The following is an 18,584-nucleotide window of genomic DNA, read 5'->3' as shown; positions in this document are numbered from 1 at the left end:
CAAGAGAAAATTAAAAGGGAAAAACCTACCCTCTGATTTTTATCATTCAAAAATCAGTACTATTAACATTTTGGAATACAGTTTTCCAGTCTTTTTTCTTTGTACGTAGTAAGCTAAAAACACCTAAATGCTCTCATGCTTCTAAAACATATATTCAGTCCCATAGTGGAATCTGAATCTGGGGGAGCCAAGGCATGACATGGCCATCAACCTTTCCCCTCAGTGGCTAGCCCAGACTTTTAGGACCTTCCTCAACCCCTGCCCACCTCCTTGTCTAGGCCAGAGGACACTGGGGCTGCCAGAGTAAACCTTTCTTTCATATTCTTCTTCCTTCCCAATCCCTGGACCGCGCATATCCACTGTGTTAGAGGACAAGAGTCCCTCAGGGGCTCATACTTCTACCTGAGCTTTTCCTTTGTGTTCTCAGCGGACTCCCACGCCGTCTCTGCCCCATCAGAGCTAAGCTGCTCCAAGCTCCGCTCCCCTCATCCACTCTTAGGTTGACGGCTCTCTGGCACTTGCTGCCTCCACACCAGGGCACTGCTCTCACCCGGTCAATGAGCAACTCCCTGTGGCTCCTAGCCCTCACCTTCCTCAGGACCACCGGGCCCTCCTGCCTGTCACTCTCCTCTGGCAGCTCCATGCCCTCTGGGTCTCTACCTGACCCTGGGGCTGAGCCTCTCCCTGTCTCCAGTGACCCCGTCCATCCTGGAGGTGGTGTTCCTCAGCTCCCCCACCAGCCCTCCTCCCTGCTCATCTGCATTCCCCAGACTATCTCCCCCATCACCAGCTCCAACTCAGACCTCTTCTGGAGCTGAAGACGTCTCAACTGGTTGTTCAATTGGCACTAAAACAAAGTAAACCAAGCCCTCCAATTCAGCATGCTAGAATTGAACCCATCATTTCCTCCCCGAACTGTCTTTCCTGTTCTCCCCTCCCTGGCCCATGGGACATCCATCTATACAGTCACCTGGCGTAGAAACCCAGTAGTCGTCCCTAACTCTTTTAACCCTCTGTCCCACACTCCCACCTACTCCACCAGGTCAGTTTTGCCCCCAAATCATGCCTCAAATCCCATGTTCTCCCTCCATGCCACTCCCATGGCCTTAATCGAGCCCTATCATCCTGTGCCCCAGACATGTTGAGTCTCCCAGGCTTCCTGCCTCCAGCCTCTCCCTTGCACCTTGCAGCGTCACCTCCATCCTTTCTTCCCTGTACCCTGCAGCCTCACCTCTATCCTTTCTCCCTACTATGTTCCAGAGTAAATTTTCTAAAATGTAAATCTGATCATGTAATTCCCCTTGTCTAAAAGCCTTCCCTGGCTCCCTGGAGCCTTCACGTGGTCCAGAGTCCAAGCTCCTGAGCAGGGCTCAGGCAAGGCCACCAAGACCCAGCCCTGGACCACTCTTCCAGTGTCGCCGCCCTCCTCTGACAGTCCTGCCTTGTGGACTACCTGGAGTTTCCCAAAGGCTCCATGCTCTCCAAGTCTTCCTGTGCCCTTAGGGACCCATATTAGCACCTCCCCTCCAGCCTGTCAGGCACCTCCTGGCCTCTTGCACCTAAACCAAAACCTACTCAGCAATCACCTTCTCTGCCTCCTTCCTAGTGGCCCCAGGCTACACCCAGGACAGAATCCATCACTTGGCCCTTGTGCTACCACAACTTGCATTTTTGTCTTATAACACCTATCGTTAAACCCTACACTGATCTCTCCTACAGACAGTAAATTCCTGGAGGACAAAGACAGCGTCTTTTAATTTGTAGAGTGGTGAATTGCCCAGGGCCTGGCATGGAACAAGTATTCAATAAACCCAAGTTGAATGATGATAATGATACACAGACATTTACTGAGTGCTTATATGCCAGGCACAGTTCCAACTTTGTCAGTTAATTCTGACAATAAACCTAAGAGGGAGAGACTATGACATTCCACATTTTATAGATGAGGTAACTAAAGCAGAGAAATTAAGAAACTTCCGGAGATCATGACTATTAAGTGGCAGAGCCAAGATTCAGGCCTAGGCAGTCCAAGTCGAATCTATGCCTCGGTCAGAAGACAACTTATGTACTTATTAGCTATTTTCATTAAGACTTGAACAGTTTTGTTTTGTTTTTTAATTGCCTTGATGCCATAATACCGTTCTCTTGCTAAGAACTGTATCATCACACCAACATTATGATTGAAACAAGCGCAGGATAATAAGGCCTGCTTTAGTTAGTACAGGATAGTACTGGGGTGTAGAAAGGACACAATGAAAAGGAGATGGGTTCCAAAGAAGCACCAATGATTCCATTTATTTCAAGCAACAAGTATGAAAACTTGCTTAAGCTGTTTCAGGGCACAGGAGTCGAGGCATGCTCACACCTGCTGGTCCAGGCACAAACGCTCCCTCCAACAGCTCTGCCAGAAACAGGGTGACCAGCCCAGGCCTGTGTCGCAAGGCCATCTGTCTCCTCCACAGAAAAGTAGGAGGAAGGTAATCCCCAAATCGGTTACCCTCCTCTCTCTGGAGCTAGAAAGATTTCCCAGTCGATGTTTATGGATTACTCAGTGGCAGGCATGAGAGGTTGCCTGGCACGAGGGAGAATGCAGCATCTTCCTCAAATGGACCCTGAAGCAAGTCCCCGACCTGACCCACGTAATGTGCCAACACCTTTGAGCGAACTGTGCAAGTCCCTTCTCTGGCTGCACCCAGCTGGTCATGCGGCTGTGGGACGACCCAGCGCTATTCCTCCTGTGTTCCCAACATCATGCTGCCACAGTACTGGCCTCAGTGAATTCTTGCTCGCTGACTCTGTACACCACTGTGCTCAGTAAGCCCACCCAGAGTCCAGAAGGGAATACCACTGCACACTCAATTGAGTCCTGCCATTTCCACTGCAGAGCTTTGGCAGCTGAAACTCCAACCACTGGCCTGCAGTGGTCTCAGATGGTCACGTGGGGTCCGTTTATAGCAAGGTGTTTACAGGGTGGGATCCAAAGGCAAGGAGGGGCAGTGGCAGGCAATCAGATGAATTTTCCTTCTCTTAACGCTGTGGTTAAACTGAATCAATTGCTATTCCTCCTCTTCTCAAGTCTGAGATTTGAGATCATTTACAGTGAGGTTAATAAGTGATTAGGTCCAAGGAAGCAACTGCTGTGACTGTGTAGCATTTGGCTTTGGGCTTCCTGGCAGCCAGGACAAAAAGAAAGCTGTCCCTCGGCTTTAAGCATCTGGGAGACAGACATTGTCCCAGATCTAAATTTTTTCTGTAGGGGGGAAAGATAATTAAGTTTTTATTTATTTTTTTAATGGAGCTACTGGGGATTGAACCCAGGACCTCGTGTATGCTAAGCATGTGTTTTACCACTGAGCTATACCTTCCCCCTGTCCCAGATCTAAATTTTAAAGGGAATCCTTCATGATTCCTGAGGGGGCTCACAGGGTGAGGAATTACAATGTATTCAGAACTGGAAAAGAACAGGCGGTGAAACTGGGATGGGGCTGGCAGGGCGGGGACAGGGTACTAAGATAAGAATGAGTCCAGGTTGTCTTTAAGAGGCTGCCTCCTCTGGGCAAGTGGAGCCACTCTAGACCTCTCAATGCCTCAAGTGTTTCAGGAACACAGAAAGCTCCTCTGATGACATTACACAACGTCAGGGCAGGGAAGGAGAGGGCACCCTGGGATGAAACACCAGTCGCCCTTGTGCTCCTGCCCACAGCCACACCACCTCCAGGCCACACACCTGCCAAGTGAGGCACTGCCCCTCTGTCCACCTGTCTCCTTCCCTCTCCTCACAGACCTGCCCCTCGTACCCCATTTCTTAAATGGGAGTTTCACCTCTGAGTGAGTCACTCCCCTCTTCCCAGCTGTTCTGATGTTACAGTTGGAATAAGAAATTCAAAGCTGAAAGTGATGCAGTAACTATTTGGCTGAGACTACAGGAGATTTTTTTTTTTTTAACTAGTAATACTAACAAAGGAAAGTGACATATAAGCCATACATTGTTACGCACTGTTTATAACCTTAGGATGGACTTTTTCTGCCTAAAAAATTATATACAATGCACACATTGTTATACATTGTTTATAACCTCTGGACATAAACTTTTCTCAAAAATTACAAACAACATGAACTCTTGAGATACAAAACATTATAATCTTATTAGGGAACTCTTTAGAACCCTGCAGTGACGCCTTTCTAAAAACAGACTCGGCCTGCAGTGTTTATAAGAACCCCTAACTGATCTGCTTTCAGTGTGAGATCTGGGCTCCCAACTCCACCCCTTGGAAGCCAAGGTGCCCCAGGGTGTCCTTCCTCTGCAGCTCCACCTCCCTCTGTTTTGCCTGCTGGGTTTTGCATGAGATGTCACAGGCTGGGAGTGGGGAGAGGCAGAGAGGGGGCATGTCTGTAGGCTGTGCTTTGAGCTGCTCCCCTTAGAAAGACATTTAACAGATGATGTGTTTTTTTGGCCCAATTTTCTTTGGGGCACCAGCAAAACACCTAGGAGAAGCTGAACGGTGTTTGGAATGTTGTTTGTGGATCTCACTTACTTGGGATTGGAAGCTGAGCAACATACCACAGTGAGAATCATTTGCCCCTGCATCCAACTGCAAGGGGTCAGACTCAGGAGGTCCCTAGAGGGGCCACAGGAGTCAACGTGGGGGTAAAAGAACACACGGGTGTGAGGGCAGCCGGAAGGCCAGGGCGGAAGCCTCCTTTCACTCCCACCCCAATTCCAGTTCCCCGATTCACATGCCTTCTAGAAACCAAAGACCTCCACACTCCACTCTCTGATCCTGACTCCCCACCACCCAGACTTGGTATCTACTACCCACCTGGCACCTCTGCTTAAATGAAATAGAGACACTGTTTGGCCGTAACAGGAGCCTTGATTTCTCCTCCAAAATCTGTTCTCCCCAGAGTCTCACATTCAGTAAATGGCACAAGCAAATCTCCAAGATTCTCAAGCCAAGAATATGGAAGGCATCCCCTTCCCGCTCTCTCCCAGTCTATTACTTCTCTGAATGGCGGTTCTCAGACCTGGCTGAATATGAGGGGCACCTGGGGGCTTTAAAGCACTCCAATCCCAGGGTCCCATCCCAGACCAATTAGAACAGAATCTCTAGGGGTGGGACCCAAGCATTAGTAATTTTCAAAAGCTCCCAAGGGATTCTAATGCGCAGCCAGGCCTGACAATGAATGGCTTTATATATTCCAAATCCCACAGCTTCTCTCCCCCAGCTTCCCCGCTCCCACTCTGGTCTGGGCGGCCCCCGCATCCTGCATGGCCCACGGCGATACCTCTCATCCTCCTGCTTCTCCTCATCCCACCTCAGACCCCCATCGCAAGCACAAGGCAATGTCTTTTTAAAAATCAGGTCATGTCATGGCCCTCTGATGGCTTCCCATGGCACTGACGAGAGAGACTGAAGTTCTCAGGAGGCCCTGCCCGGCCTGGCCTCCACAGCCCTCTCCACCTCTTCCAGCCCCTCTTGCCTCCACCCACCACACTGCAGTCACCCTGCTCTTAGACCTGTTTTCTCAGATGTGTCAAGCACGCTATCTCTGGGCCTCTGTACCGACTCCTCTGCCCGCGAGGCGCTGCCCTCAGAGCCTCACCTCTTGGCCTGCAGCCTCCTGTCATTCGGGCCTCAAGTCACAAGGCACTGCTGCAGGGACTGTCCCAGATCTCCTTCAGCTAAACAGTCCCTCTTCGCCCCAGAAAGTCACCACCCCAACACCAGACCTGTGGTGTTTTACTGTTTTCCTGTCTTCCAAGCACCCTTCGCTTTCTGAAATTACCTTGTTTCACCACATCTTTACTGCCTGACACCCTCCGCTAGGAGGCAAGAGGGCAGGGATGAGGCTGCCTCGCTCACAGCTGTCTCCATTGCTCAGTAGGCCCCTCTCACATAGTATGTGCTCGATGAACACGGCACTCATTTTATCCCTCCCCTCAGTGCCCCCTGGGCTCCTCCTCACTGCTGCCAGCGTGATTCTTGTAAAATGACAACCTGATCGCATCACTCTTTTGTTTAAACTCCTCAGGGGCTCTAGATGGCCTCCATTATCCACCCCCTACTCTACTTCTTTGATACTCTGGCCACAACACCAACCCAAACCCATTCTAAGTTCCCACCACTCCAAACAATCACATTCTGCAGGTCTGTGTCTCTGTGTATGCTACTCCCTCTGCCTAGAACGCATCAATGTCTTCCTGCCCTACCACTCTCCACCTCCCCAGCCCACATACACTGTTCTAATGAGAACTGGCTTGGGCATCGCCTCCTCCAGGAAGCCATCCCTGCTTAGATTGATTAATTCTTATTCTTCCACAGCAATCTGTGCTTCCTTCTACCACAGCCTTCATCACATGGGGCTAGCCCCACCTGTCTTCTCCTCTAGACAGATGGCACCTTAAGGGAAGGAACAGTGCTTGGGGTTTAGCAGACACTAAATTATAAGCTGAGACAAATAACATCTTATACTCCTGTATTCCCAACAGCAAGGGCAACATAAAATTTCTGAATAAACTCTTAACTTGTTTCTGGTCTGATCAAGTTGATGCTGCCGGGGAAACCCTTTCGTACCCTTGTGCTTTGGGGCACTTATAACCACGTACTTCATTTCCTTCAAGTGACGGTCATCCAACAATCTAATGAGAAGTGGAGACACTGGGCCAACAGACCCGTGACTGCCAGTGTGTGTGATCTACCCAGGCATGCACACAAGAAGAGGCACCGTCTGGGCCAGTGGCTAACTTGTCATTGAGATGGGAAAGCTGCTTTCCTTAGGGACAGATTAATGATCCACCACCCGAACCAGCAGGAAATGGAGCCCTTCGAGAGGGGACACTAGATCAGGACCTAGCATCTTTCCTGCACTCTCCTTGGGGCTCACACAAACAAAATCTGTGTGGTCAGTGCCACTGCCTTGGCTTTCTTAATTTAAACACACTCCTCTGAAGTCCTGCAACAATTAAGCCGTAGGAGGTCTTTATCAAATAACGCACTCTTGCTTTTCCCATACAAGATAATGAGCAGGAATGGAGGATTTAATACCAGGGTAAACGACACTCGATAGCCACTTGCACAGCTTGGCACATTTAGCTATGTCACTGGGCAGAACACCACTGTTTACCCAGAGAATGTCACCAAGAGGGACCTGCTATGTCCTGAAACAGGCTTGTCCAGCTTTTGAGGAAAAGGGCCTCCCCCAAACAAAGTAAAGGCCATTTCCATGCAGGTTCCTGGAACTTCATAGGGCTTTCATTTCAGCCCCACACAGCTCCAGTCCTGTCTTCACCAAGAAGCCCCGTCCTGACCCAACTCCCAGCATGCTTTCCACTCCTGATCATCCAGCCCCAGCCTCATGGTTTTCAACTGCACCTTTCTAACTAGAAGCAAGATTTCCTGTAGGCTAGATGCCACCCACAGCAGGGTCAATTAATGTAGGTACCAACATACAGATAGCGTCACTCAACCAAGACAGCCTGGCTGTGGCATAGATGGTGTCCCCTCGGTGGGGCCTGACCCCACTTTCCCACCCCAGCCCCGGCTCTTGTCTCCACATTGCCAAGATCAGGGGCACATGCAGGCTGTGGCCATGCCAGGGCCAGAGGAGGAGAGTGTGGGCTGGTCAAAACAAGCCCAGACATACTCACGGGGTCCGTCAGCATGGCCCGGCAGTGGGAAGCCAGGGCCAAGAAGGCCAGCAGGTTGAACACAATTCCGTTGATGACGCTGTACACGTAGTCTCGGGATGGAATCAGCATGACAAAGAGGACCACAAACTCCGCATAGAGGACCAGAAACCAGGTGACGATGGCACAGGCAATGCCACAGCCGTCGCGGATAAACCACATGGTTCCCACAGCGCTGGGATGGGGAGGTGGGATGCACTTCTCCGGCTGGAGGTATTCTGGCTTCCGCTCAATGTCTCGGAAGTGGTGGGCGGGGATAAGCATCATAAGCTATTCTGTCCATACTGGCATCTGGAAGAGAGGAGAGAACTCAAAGTCAGGTGTTGTCTGGCCATCAGGGGGACTTGACAGAATCATCTTTCCAAAGTGAGCCATGAGTGTCTGTGTGAGCTGCTTACAGAAAAGTTGCCTAAACCTTCTATTCATTTCCGATGTGAGTTCTCATCCCTACCCCTGAGAGTTAAGTTAGCCTTTGTGAAACCAGGCCACCTTGACCAAAGCCTTCGCATGACGGATAATGAAAAGGGAGCATTCCAAGGGCAAAGGCCTTGCCCAAGGTCAGCCAGACCAGCAGCAGCACAGACAACACACCAGCTGGGAGGTGGGACTAGTTTCCAGGTCTCTGCTTTTATTATGGATTCACTGGGCAGACAGTGCCTCCATATATATGCTCAAACTTTGACCTAAAAGGCAAAGGGGTGGGGAGTGGAGCACCAGACCCTCTGGGAAAACGCTCTTCAGCAGTAACACCGCTGCCCCTACACTGTGGACAAACCAGGGACTAATGCGGAGGCTGTCTGAGACTGAGCGGGAGGAAAGTAGTGGTTACCTAGGACTAGGGTTAAGCAGCAACCATGAAGACATTCTAACTGTACCCATTAGCCAATAGTAAAGGCAAAACAGCCACCAGGAGGGGGAGTGCTCTCGAAACCAGCCAGGCTTTTTAGCACTATGGCCCAAATGGCTTATTTTCCAGGGATAAGAGACTCTGAATTCTGCTCTCCCCATGGGTGATGGGGCGAAGTGTAGGAATGCTGGACAATGAGTCCAAAGATGCCTCCCCACCATCTGGCTGTGGGGCTTCAGGAGGCTTGGTCTCCTGACCTGTGAAAACACCAGCCCCAGCCCCTCCTCACAGGGTTGGCGTGAGGGTGGAGGGGGTGGAGGTGTGGTGATGCGTGCTGACTCTAAGACCCTGGGCACAGCACAGCCGGCACACTTCCTTCAGAAGTGAGTGCCAGCCGCGCTCCCGTTCTTCCTCGCCGCTGTGGGTGAGCCTCTGGGGACGGCCCTGAAACAGCCGAGACTCCACAACTGAAGCCCATTTGTCCATGGCACGCACTGCAATACATGGCAACTCCAGACTGCCCTCCTCTAGTTCTTTGTCTTAAACTCTGTGGCCTGTCGCTGCACCAACCAGGTTGCTCAGAAACCGTGATGTCTCCAGTTCTCTGCCAGATGTAGGTGCCATGGGAAAGTCACCCGTAGCAGTGTCTATGATGCAGGCAAGTGACATCTCAGTCCTTTGAGAACTCAAGTCCCTTCACAGCAGAGGAATCACTCAAAAATTACTCAGCCCTAGCTATGTGTGTTTTTCTGAAGACTGTGGCTCTTTCAGTGGTTGTACTGGGTTATCTTTACCCTTTGTCCAATTTTCCTCCTCCCTCCACTGCCCTACCCCCAACAAAGGAAAGAGGATCTGGAGTGAATACAGTACAGTCATGAAAAGTAAGGACGTGTCCAGAAAGCTGAGAGGGCAGAACAGTGACTACTACTCAAAATGACAGACATTCCAGAGCCAAAAGTTGCACAGACTAATAATGAAAGAATAAGGCCCAGGCCTCCCCCCTACCACCAGAGTGGCAGGGAATTAATGGCTGAAAGGCAGTCAAATGTGTACTGTCTACTTGTCCAGAGGAACATCGACTCAACAAATACTCAAAGTGACTACCACACGCTGTGTACACTGTTGGGAGCCGGGGAACGAGAAGCATGACACGGAGAGAATAACCATCTCAAGTCCAGTAGAAGTGACAGTTTCAGAATTTCCCAACAGAGCAACCTTGTGCTCTTAGTCAGCAACCAATGAGGCAAGACCCTCCACCAGCAAAGATTATGACTTGCTGAGGGCTCATGTGATAGCATTTTCTTAGCAATAAAGTATTTTTAAATTAAGGTATATACATTTTTTTAGACACAATGCTATTGCACATGTAATAGACTACAGCATAAACAAAACTTTTATAGGTACTGGGAAACTAAGAAATTTGTGTGACTTGCTTTATTGCATTAGTCACTTTATTGCAGTGATCTGGAACTGAACCTGTAGCATCCCAAAGGTCTGCCTGCTTCACCTGCAGAACAGCTCGGTGTGACCTATGTGGTCAGTTACAACTCACCCCACCCCATCGAAATTTGTGGCAGTGTACCCTCCTGTCATCTGCTGCCTGGGGGTTATCTCGCCACCACATGTGCACCTCACGAAACGGTTCTTCAAATATCATAAAGTGTGGTTTTCAGCAATGGATGATCACTGAAAATAAATTTCAGAGCAATGCTCTTGTGTATACTTCCAGTGACTATATTATGCTCACGGTGAATTTTCCCAGAAGCTGACTGTATTCTATCTATCCTTTGACAACTGCTCATTCCTGATGGTACCTGTGGCAGTGACATGACTACACTCAAGTTGTGTTTCATACGTGTGGTTCTGCTGAAGAATAGGCCCCACCATGTAAGTAAATTTCCCAGGTAACTATGGCTTGTTCCTAAGCAGAAACATATTTTAATCATTTAGACAGTTAAGTTGGACATATTAAAAATAAAATAAAAAACAACGAAGAGATATTATAGCTGTTCTTGCATTAAGTACGATAACCATCCATTTCTTTGGAAAGATTTAGAGGCATTACCATGAACATCAATTACTGGAGTGTTAGGTAATGATGTCCTCATGGGGTATGGGAAAGACACTGGGATCTCGGCTTCACACATAACTGTAATTCTGGCATCTCCATTGTATGGGTATCTGTCTTCCTCCTCCATTCCTGGCTGTCATTTCTGGGTCAACAGCTACCCATCTTCCCTACACCCACTGTTTACTACTGCTGGTTGGCTGTGGGCTGGTAAAGCAAGTAAAACTAAATCTTGTTAGATGTGTTTGTGAAAGAAAGGTACTCAGTTTAGGTAACAGGCCTTTAGGGAACACCAGCTCTGCTCTCCCTTCATACAATCCTTGAGGGCTGGGAGCCCTGTCTTTACATTAGCCCAGTGCCTGGCACAAAGCAGCCACTTACTACATGTATTCATTACACAAATACAGGAGTAAAATTCCAGGAGACTTGCAGTCCCAGGCCCACCTCTTGGAGGCCTTGTTTGCTTACTTTTAGGGCTGTGGTCATATTCCACATGGCGGAGGGCGCCCCAAATAGGACCACAAAGTAGATGGACTGTGACTCTTCCTCAAGTAACCAGATGTTCCACCTTCAGACAATGTGAAACCAAAGAGTGGACAGAGGAGTGTTTTCCCACTGCCCCTCATTGGTGGGTGAGAGCCTGTGCTCTGGGAAAGGACCCAGACAAGGGAAGAGCATGCTCCAACCCACACTTCATAGAGTTTCAAACAGTCCAACCAAAACCAAGGAAGGCATGCTGCTATAAAAAGCATACTTAACCCCCCAGCCCCCACAAAAGCAATGAATATAGCTTTCTAATAAGGATCTGTTCCTTAAATGAGCCAACTGAAAAGCTGAGAAATATGGGAAAACCCACCTTGAAACAAACTATACCCACCCTCTTCACTCTGCCCCTAGTGACAACAACAGAAAAGGCAGATAATGACCTCTTTGCCTTTTCCAGCTAGGGCAATTCCAATCCTTGAGAGGGAGGCTCTTTGCCCAGGACTCACTCCTGACCTGAGGCGATGCTTGAGAGGAGTCAGGCAGAACTGGCTGTTCAGCCTCTGGGGAGGCCCACTGGGAGGCTGGTGGGTTGCAGAAGCGTCAGTACCACTCCTGCCAGCCAACTCACCCTCAGAGGGGTGGCCTCGTCCAGTTCCCCTCCCAGCCCACTGCACCCCATGGCCCTGCCCTGTTTGCCTTCTCAAGTCTCCTCTCCAATTCAACTCAGACATGCACGGCGCAGTTACTGAATGCAACGAAAGCGCAGGGCACTCACACCCAGGGATCAAGAGGACGATAACATGTGTGTGTGTGGGCGCACGCACGTATACATGCACTACCCTGGTCAGGCCCTGCCCTTCCTCTCCCAGCTCCCAATCTGGTAAGACAGATCTTAATTGCTTTTTTTCTACTAACCTGCAAGTTCCATTTTGTTTAGCTTTGTAACTGGCATGAGTATGTGCTCAAACCAATAGTTCTTAAGTGAATGGATACATAAACCAGACACACACCACAATAATACTAACACATAGGTGGCTAATAAACAGCATAACAGAGGGGCAAACAGTACTCCTGGCAAAAAAGAAAACCCAAGCTCCCACACAACTCAGAATTGAGACAAATAGAATTTTTCAGGGCAAGGACTTCTGAGGGGTAGGATGTGAGCGGGGCGTGTAGCCAAGGGAAGTGTACTGCTCAAAGGCAAGGGGGTGGGTGGACCTGGCAGGGAGAGAGGTGGTGCATGGGGTGGTGGTGGGGTGGGGGCTAGATGTCCGGGGCTGTGTGCATGAGCATGTACGTATGTGGGCTTTCTTGGGAATGGGGGAAGTATAAGTGAAAATGAAGCTTTAAAGGTAGGGAGAAGGTTCTGCCTTAGAAGGCCAGGATTTCATGAGTTAGGAATTTACCCTGGAGGTACTGGTGAACCATTTAAGTTCCCGAGGAAAGTTGGGAGAGGGTCATATCCATGTTATAGCAAGGCCACTCTGGCAGTGACAGGCAACACAAATGACAGGGCTCTGAGACCAGAGGCCAGCGAGCCCAGGGAGGCACTAAGGCAACAGGCCTGAGTTCTGGTTTGCTGGAACTAGGTTTTCTGTTCTTGTAAGTGGCTACCAGTTCTCCAAAGAAAGATCATCAACAATGACCATTCTGCAAGTTTAATTACAGCCATACCTGGAAGATACTGCAAGTCTGGCTCCAGACCATATGTAATAAAAAGAATATTGTAATAAAACGAGTCACACAAGTTTTTTGGTTTCCCAGTGCATACAAAAGTGATATTTACATTATACTGTAGTCTATTAAGTATACAACATTATTATGCTTAAAAAAAACCCCAATGTACATACTTGATGAAAATACATTACCTCTAAAAAACGCTAACCAACATCTCAGCCTTCAAGGGAGGCACAGCTGTAACATCAAAGATCACTCAGCACATGCTGTATTTGCATCTAAACACTGACAGACAGACGATGGCAGTGCAGAAACCAGGGTGTACCCCAAATAAAATTCTTTGACACGTGGTCAAAAAATAACCTTGTAATTATTAAAACTGGGGTTTAATTGGACAAAAAAAAAAGATCACTCATCACATGTTGTATTTGCGTCTAAACACTGACAGACAGACGATGGCAGCACAGAAACTAGGGTGTACCCCAAATAAAATTCTTTGACACGTGGTCAAAAAATAACCTTGTAATTATTAAAACTGGGGTTTAATTGGACAAAAAAAAAAGATCACTCATCACAGATCACTATAGAAAATATAATAATGAGAAAGCCTGAAATATTGCAAGAATTACCAAAATATGAAGTCAGGAAGTGAGCAAATGCTACTGGAAAAATGGCACTGACAGACTTTACTCAATGCAAGGTTACCACAAACCTTCAATTTGTCAAAAACACAGTATCTGTGAAATGCAATAAAATGAGTACATTGTACTTTTTCGGACAAGGGTTTTATAGCATTAAAAAGAGATGGCTTCTCCATACGTTAGTAATCTACACCCAAACTAACTATTTCTTCCTGCCAACACAGGAGTGCAATGAGGGCCAGAAAGGTGCAAGGGCTAAGCCCTGGGGCTATGAAAGCTATATGAGAGATTCACAGCATCAGAGGCATTTTGGAGCTCCCTAGAGTTGGCAATCCTAATGATAAGGCAGATATGGTGTCCAGAATGACAATCTGAGCTCGGTTGGGGGCAGCATGCAGTAAGTCTAAGGAAATCATCTAGTCTTCCCTCTGAGAGTTTCAGAAGCAAAAGCCAAGAAATGATTGAAATTAGTGCTAATTTACAAAACACCTCACTGCTTCTGGTCCAGAGGATTGCCTCCAGATGCAGCTATAATATATGCACTTCATTATGCCCAACCACAAGTGTTCCCCTCCACTAATCCAGACAGGCAGACAAATGTATTCCGTCAAGTGCAGCCTAGGGCCCTGTGTGCCCCAAGGACTGGGGCTCTAGATCGGCCTTGCAGTACACCACTTATGGCTCAATTCCAATGCTGCCTACTCATGGCTGGGCTGTTCAGAGGGTTTAAAAATGGTGATACTAAGGCCAAGCTCACAGGCCCTATCCCACTATGGCCCATCAGTGGGTAGTTGGCCAGGCTAGACTCCTGGCCTGGCCAAGTGGTGACAATTAGTGACAGGCAGAATCCAGCTACAGTGCCTGTTGAGTGAGGGGCAAATCCTTACAAATCCATCACTGTTACATAAAACTTCAGTATGGGATGTATTAGAGCCCACAAATCCCACTGTTCTCAATCCAGCAAATGTCCCAAGAACCCCAGATCCTCTCAGATTGCCGACTTCACCTGCTTTCATGAGACAAGCTCCTATACTGAAGGCACAGAGAAGTTCAGCTACCAAATCCTTAGAAGCATGTCAAAGGGCTTTGCGAAGATTACTTTGCTAAAACATTGCACTCACTCATGCATGCATTCATGCACAGCATACAAGTATATCTTGGGACTGTATAGATTAAAGTAGTATTAACAAAGGGCAACGAACCCAACCATTAAGGCCAGTATGAAATATGTGCATGGAGACTAGTGTAACAAACTCAAAATCAGGTGCAATTATTTTCCCTTGGTTTAGAGAGGAAGGAAGAAAGGAGGGAAGTAAGGAAAGAAGGGAGGGAGGAAGGAAAAAAAAAAAGAAAAGAAAGGATTAAACTTAAATTTTCTGGATCCGAACTAGTAGGAACTATATAGTAGTTGAAATTCAATTTCATCAACTTTTTAGCAGGTATCATTAACATCAGCAAGACAGCAGAAACCCTTAAGAAAGAGACTTTTTAAACAACTATATGGCAATAAATTGGACAACTTAGAAGAAACGAACAAGTTTCTAGAAGCATATGGTCCACCAAAACTGAATCAAGAAGAGATCATCTGAACAGACCAATCACTAGAAGTGAAATAGAATCAGCAATAAAAAACCTCCCTACAAACAAAAGCGCAGGCCCAGATGGCTTCACTGAGAAATTCTATCAAACATAAAAAGAAGAGCTCATACAGATCCTTCTCAAACTCTTCCAAAATACTGAAGAGGGAACACTCCCAAACTCGTTCTATGAAGCCACCATCACCCTGATACCAAAGCCAGACAAAGACACTACCAAAAAAAGAAAACTATAGGCCAATAGCAATGATGAATATAGATGCAAAAATCCTCAACAAAATGTTAGCAAAGAGAATCCAACAGCACATAAAAAAGATTATACAGTATGATCAAGTTGGGTTCATCCCAGGGACACGAGGATGGTTCAACATAAGCAAATCAATCATTGTGATCCACCACATCAACAAGAACAAGACCACATGATCATCCCAACAGATGCAAAAAAAAGCATTTGATAAAATTCAATCTACAGATTTAATGCGACACCCATTTATGATAAAAACTCTAACCAAAGTGGGTATAGAGGGAACATACTCAACATAATAAAAGCTATTTATGACAAACCTACAGCCAGCATAATATTCAACTGTGAAAAATTAAAAGCTTTCCTACTAAAACCTGGAACAAGACAAGGATGCCCACTCTCATCACTTCTATTCAATATAGTATTGGAAGTCCTGGCCATAGCAATTAGACAACAGAAAGAAATAAAAGAGATCCAAATTGAAAGAGAAGAGGTAAAACTGTCATTATATGTGGATGACATGATACTATATATAGAAAACTCTAAACACTCCATTACTAACTGCTAGAGCTGATAAAAAAAATTTGGCAAGGTAGCAGGATACAAGATTAACATACAGAAATCAATTGCATTTCTTTAACACTAACAATGAAATATCAGAAAAGGAAAGTAAAGAAACAATCCCCTTTAATAACTGAAAACTTCCCCAACTTGAGAAAGGAAACAGTCACCCAGGTCCAGGAAGTGCAGAGAGTTCCACACAGGATCAGCCCAAAGAGGAACACACCAAAGCACACAGTAATCAAATTGACAAAAATTAAGGATGAGGAGAAAATATTAAATTTAGCAAGAGAAAAGCAACAAATGACCTTTAGGGAGTTCACTTGTATGTTATCAGCTGATTTTTCAGCAGAAACTCTATAGGCCAGAAGGGAGTGGCACGGTCTTTAAAGTGATGAAAGGGGAAAACTCACAACCACAAATACTCTATCCAGCAAGGCTCTCCTTCAGATTTGATGGAGAAATCAGAAGCTTCACAGATAAACAAAAGCTAAAAGAATTCAGCACCACCAAACGAGCTTTACAACAAATGTGAAAGGAACTTCTCTAGTCAAGCCATAAGAAAAGAGAATAAAAAGAAGAAAGAGAAAAAAAAGACCTACAAAAGATTGCTTTGGCAATTTGGGGTCTTTTATGGTTCCATATAAATTTTGGAATTGTTTATTCCAAAAAAAAAAAAAAAAAAAGAGAGAAGGAAAGGAGGAAAGAAAGAAAAGAAAAGAAACAAAACAAAATGAAACAAAGTAATTCCTTTTAAAATTGCATCAAAAACCCCAAAATACTTAGGAATAAACCTGACCAAGGAACTGAAAGACATACATGGAGAACTACAAAACACTGACTAAGGAAATTAAAGATGACTTAAAGAAATGGAAAGATAACCCATGTTCTTGGATTAAAGAATTAAAATTGTTAAAATGGCCATGCTACCCAAAGCAATCTACAGATTTGATGGGATCCCTATCAAATTACCCAGAACATTTTTCACAGAACTAGAACAAATAATCCTAAAATTTACATATAATCACAAAAGACCCAGAATTGCCAAAGCAATATACTGAAGAAAAAGAATGAAGTTGGAAGAATAACCCTCCCAGACTTCAGACAATACTGCAGACCTACAGTAATCAAAACACCATAGTATCGGTACAAAAACAGACATATGGATCAATGGAACAGAACAGAGAGCCCAGAAATAAACCCACACACTTTTGGTCAATTAATCTTTGACAAAGGAGACAAGAACATACAATGGAGTAAAGACAGTCTCTTCAGCAAATGGGGTTGGGATAACTGGACAGCAGCACGTAAATCAATGAGGTTAGAATACTCCCTCATAGCATACACAAAAATAAACTCAAAATGGCTTAAAGACTGAAATATAAGACAAGACACTATAAACCTCTTAGAAGAAAACACAGGCAAAATATTCTCTGACATAAATTTTAGCAATGTTCTCCTAGGGCAGTCTACCCAGGCAATAGAAATAAAAGCAAAAATAAACAAATGGAACCTAAATAAACTTATAAGCTTTTGCACAGCAAACCACAAGCAAACCAAAAAGACAGAATGGGAGAAAATATTTGCAAAAGATGAGACTGACAAGGGCTTAATCCCTAGAATATATAAACAGCTCATACAACTTAATAAAGAAAAAACAAACAACCCAATCCACAAATGGGCAAAAGACCTAACAAGCAATTCTCCAAGGAAGACATACAAATGGCCAATTGGCACATGACAAAATGCTCAATATTGCTAATTATCAGAGAAACGCAAATCACAATTACAATAAGGTATGACCTCACACCAGTCACAGTGGCCATCATTCAAAAGTCCACAAGTGATAAATGCTGGAGAGGGTGTGCAGAAAGGGAACCCTCCCACACTGTTGGTAGGAATGTAGTTTGGCACAGCTGTTATGGGAAACAGTATGGGGATTCCTCAAAAGACTAAAAATAGAGTACCATATGATCCAACAGTCCCACTCCTGGGCATATATCCAGAGGGAACTCTAATTCAAAAAGATACATGCACCCCAATGTTCATAGCAGCACTATTTACAATAGCCAAGACATGGAAACAACCTAAATGTCCATTGACAGATGACTGGATAAAGAAGTTGTGGTATATTTATACAATGGAATACTACTCAGACATAAAAAATAAAATAATGCCATTTGCAGCAACAAGGATGGACCTGGAGATCATCATTCTAAGTGAAATGAGCCAGAAAGAGAAAGAAAATATCATATGATATTACTTACATGTGGAATCTTAAAAATAAGACAAACAGACTTATTTATACAGCAGAAACAGACTCGCAGACACAGAAAACAAACTTATGGTTACCAGGGGGAAAAAAGGGTGGGAAAGGATAAATTGGGAGTTTGCGATTTGCAGATAGTAACTAATATATATAAAATAAACAACAAGTTCATACTGTATAGCACAGGGAACTGTATTCAATATCTTGCAGTAACCTATGGTGAAAAATATGAAAACAAATAGATATGTCCATGTATGACTGAAGCATTACTCAGTACATCAGAAACTGACACAACATTGTAAACTGACTATACTTCAGTAAAAAAAGAAAAGAAAAATATATATATATACAAAAAATAAAAGACTTAGGTAAAAATTTGTTTCTAGTGAATATTTAAAATGTTAGTAAATCTAGTATTATGCTGCATTGCTGTTGAGGGGCTGGTCTAGTATTCTCACATCTTCTCTGATATTTCTATCATAAGTCTCAAATGAAATTCATCCTAATGA

The 18,584-nt window shown here is 45.6% G+C and overlaps 1 protein-coding gene across 4 annotated transcripts in view; it reads right to left on the bottom strand.

Annotated features, from left to right (window-relative positions):
* The window catches only part of ZDHHC3 (zinc finger DHHC-type palmitoyltransferase 3), a 59,910-nt gene that overhangs the window by 32,813 nt on the left and 8,513 nt on the right, over nt 1-18,584 (bottom strand). For all 4 annotated transcript variants that reach the window (XM_031470145.2, XM_031470147.2, XM_031470148.2 and 1 more), the window contains exon 2: nt 7,649-7,978. In XM_031470145.2, the coding sequence (XP_031326005.1) occupies nt 7,649-7,954 (306 nt within the window). In that variant the 5' untranslated portion in view covers nt 7,955-7,978. The remainder of the gene's footprint in view (nt 1-7,648; nt 7,979-18,584) is intronic.

Source organism: Camelus dromedarius, chromosome 17 (assembly GCF_036321535.1).
Source record: "Camelus dromedarius isolate mCamDro1 chromosome 17, mCamDro1.pat, whole genome shotgun sequence".
Taxonomy (NCBI): domain Eukaryota; kingdom Metazoa; phylum Chordata; class Mammalia; order Artiodactyla; family Camelidae; genus Camelus; species Camelus dromedarius.
The sequence above is the reverse complement of the archived record's forward strand: the minus strand, read 5'-3'. Positions and strand labels throughout refer to the sequence as shown.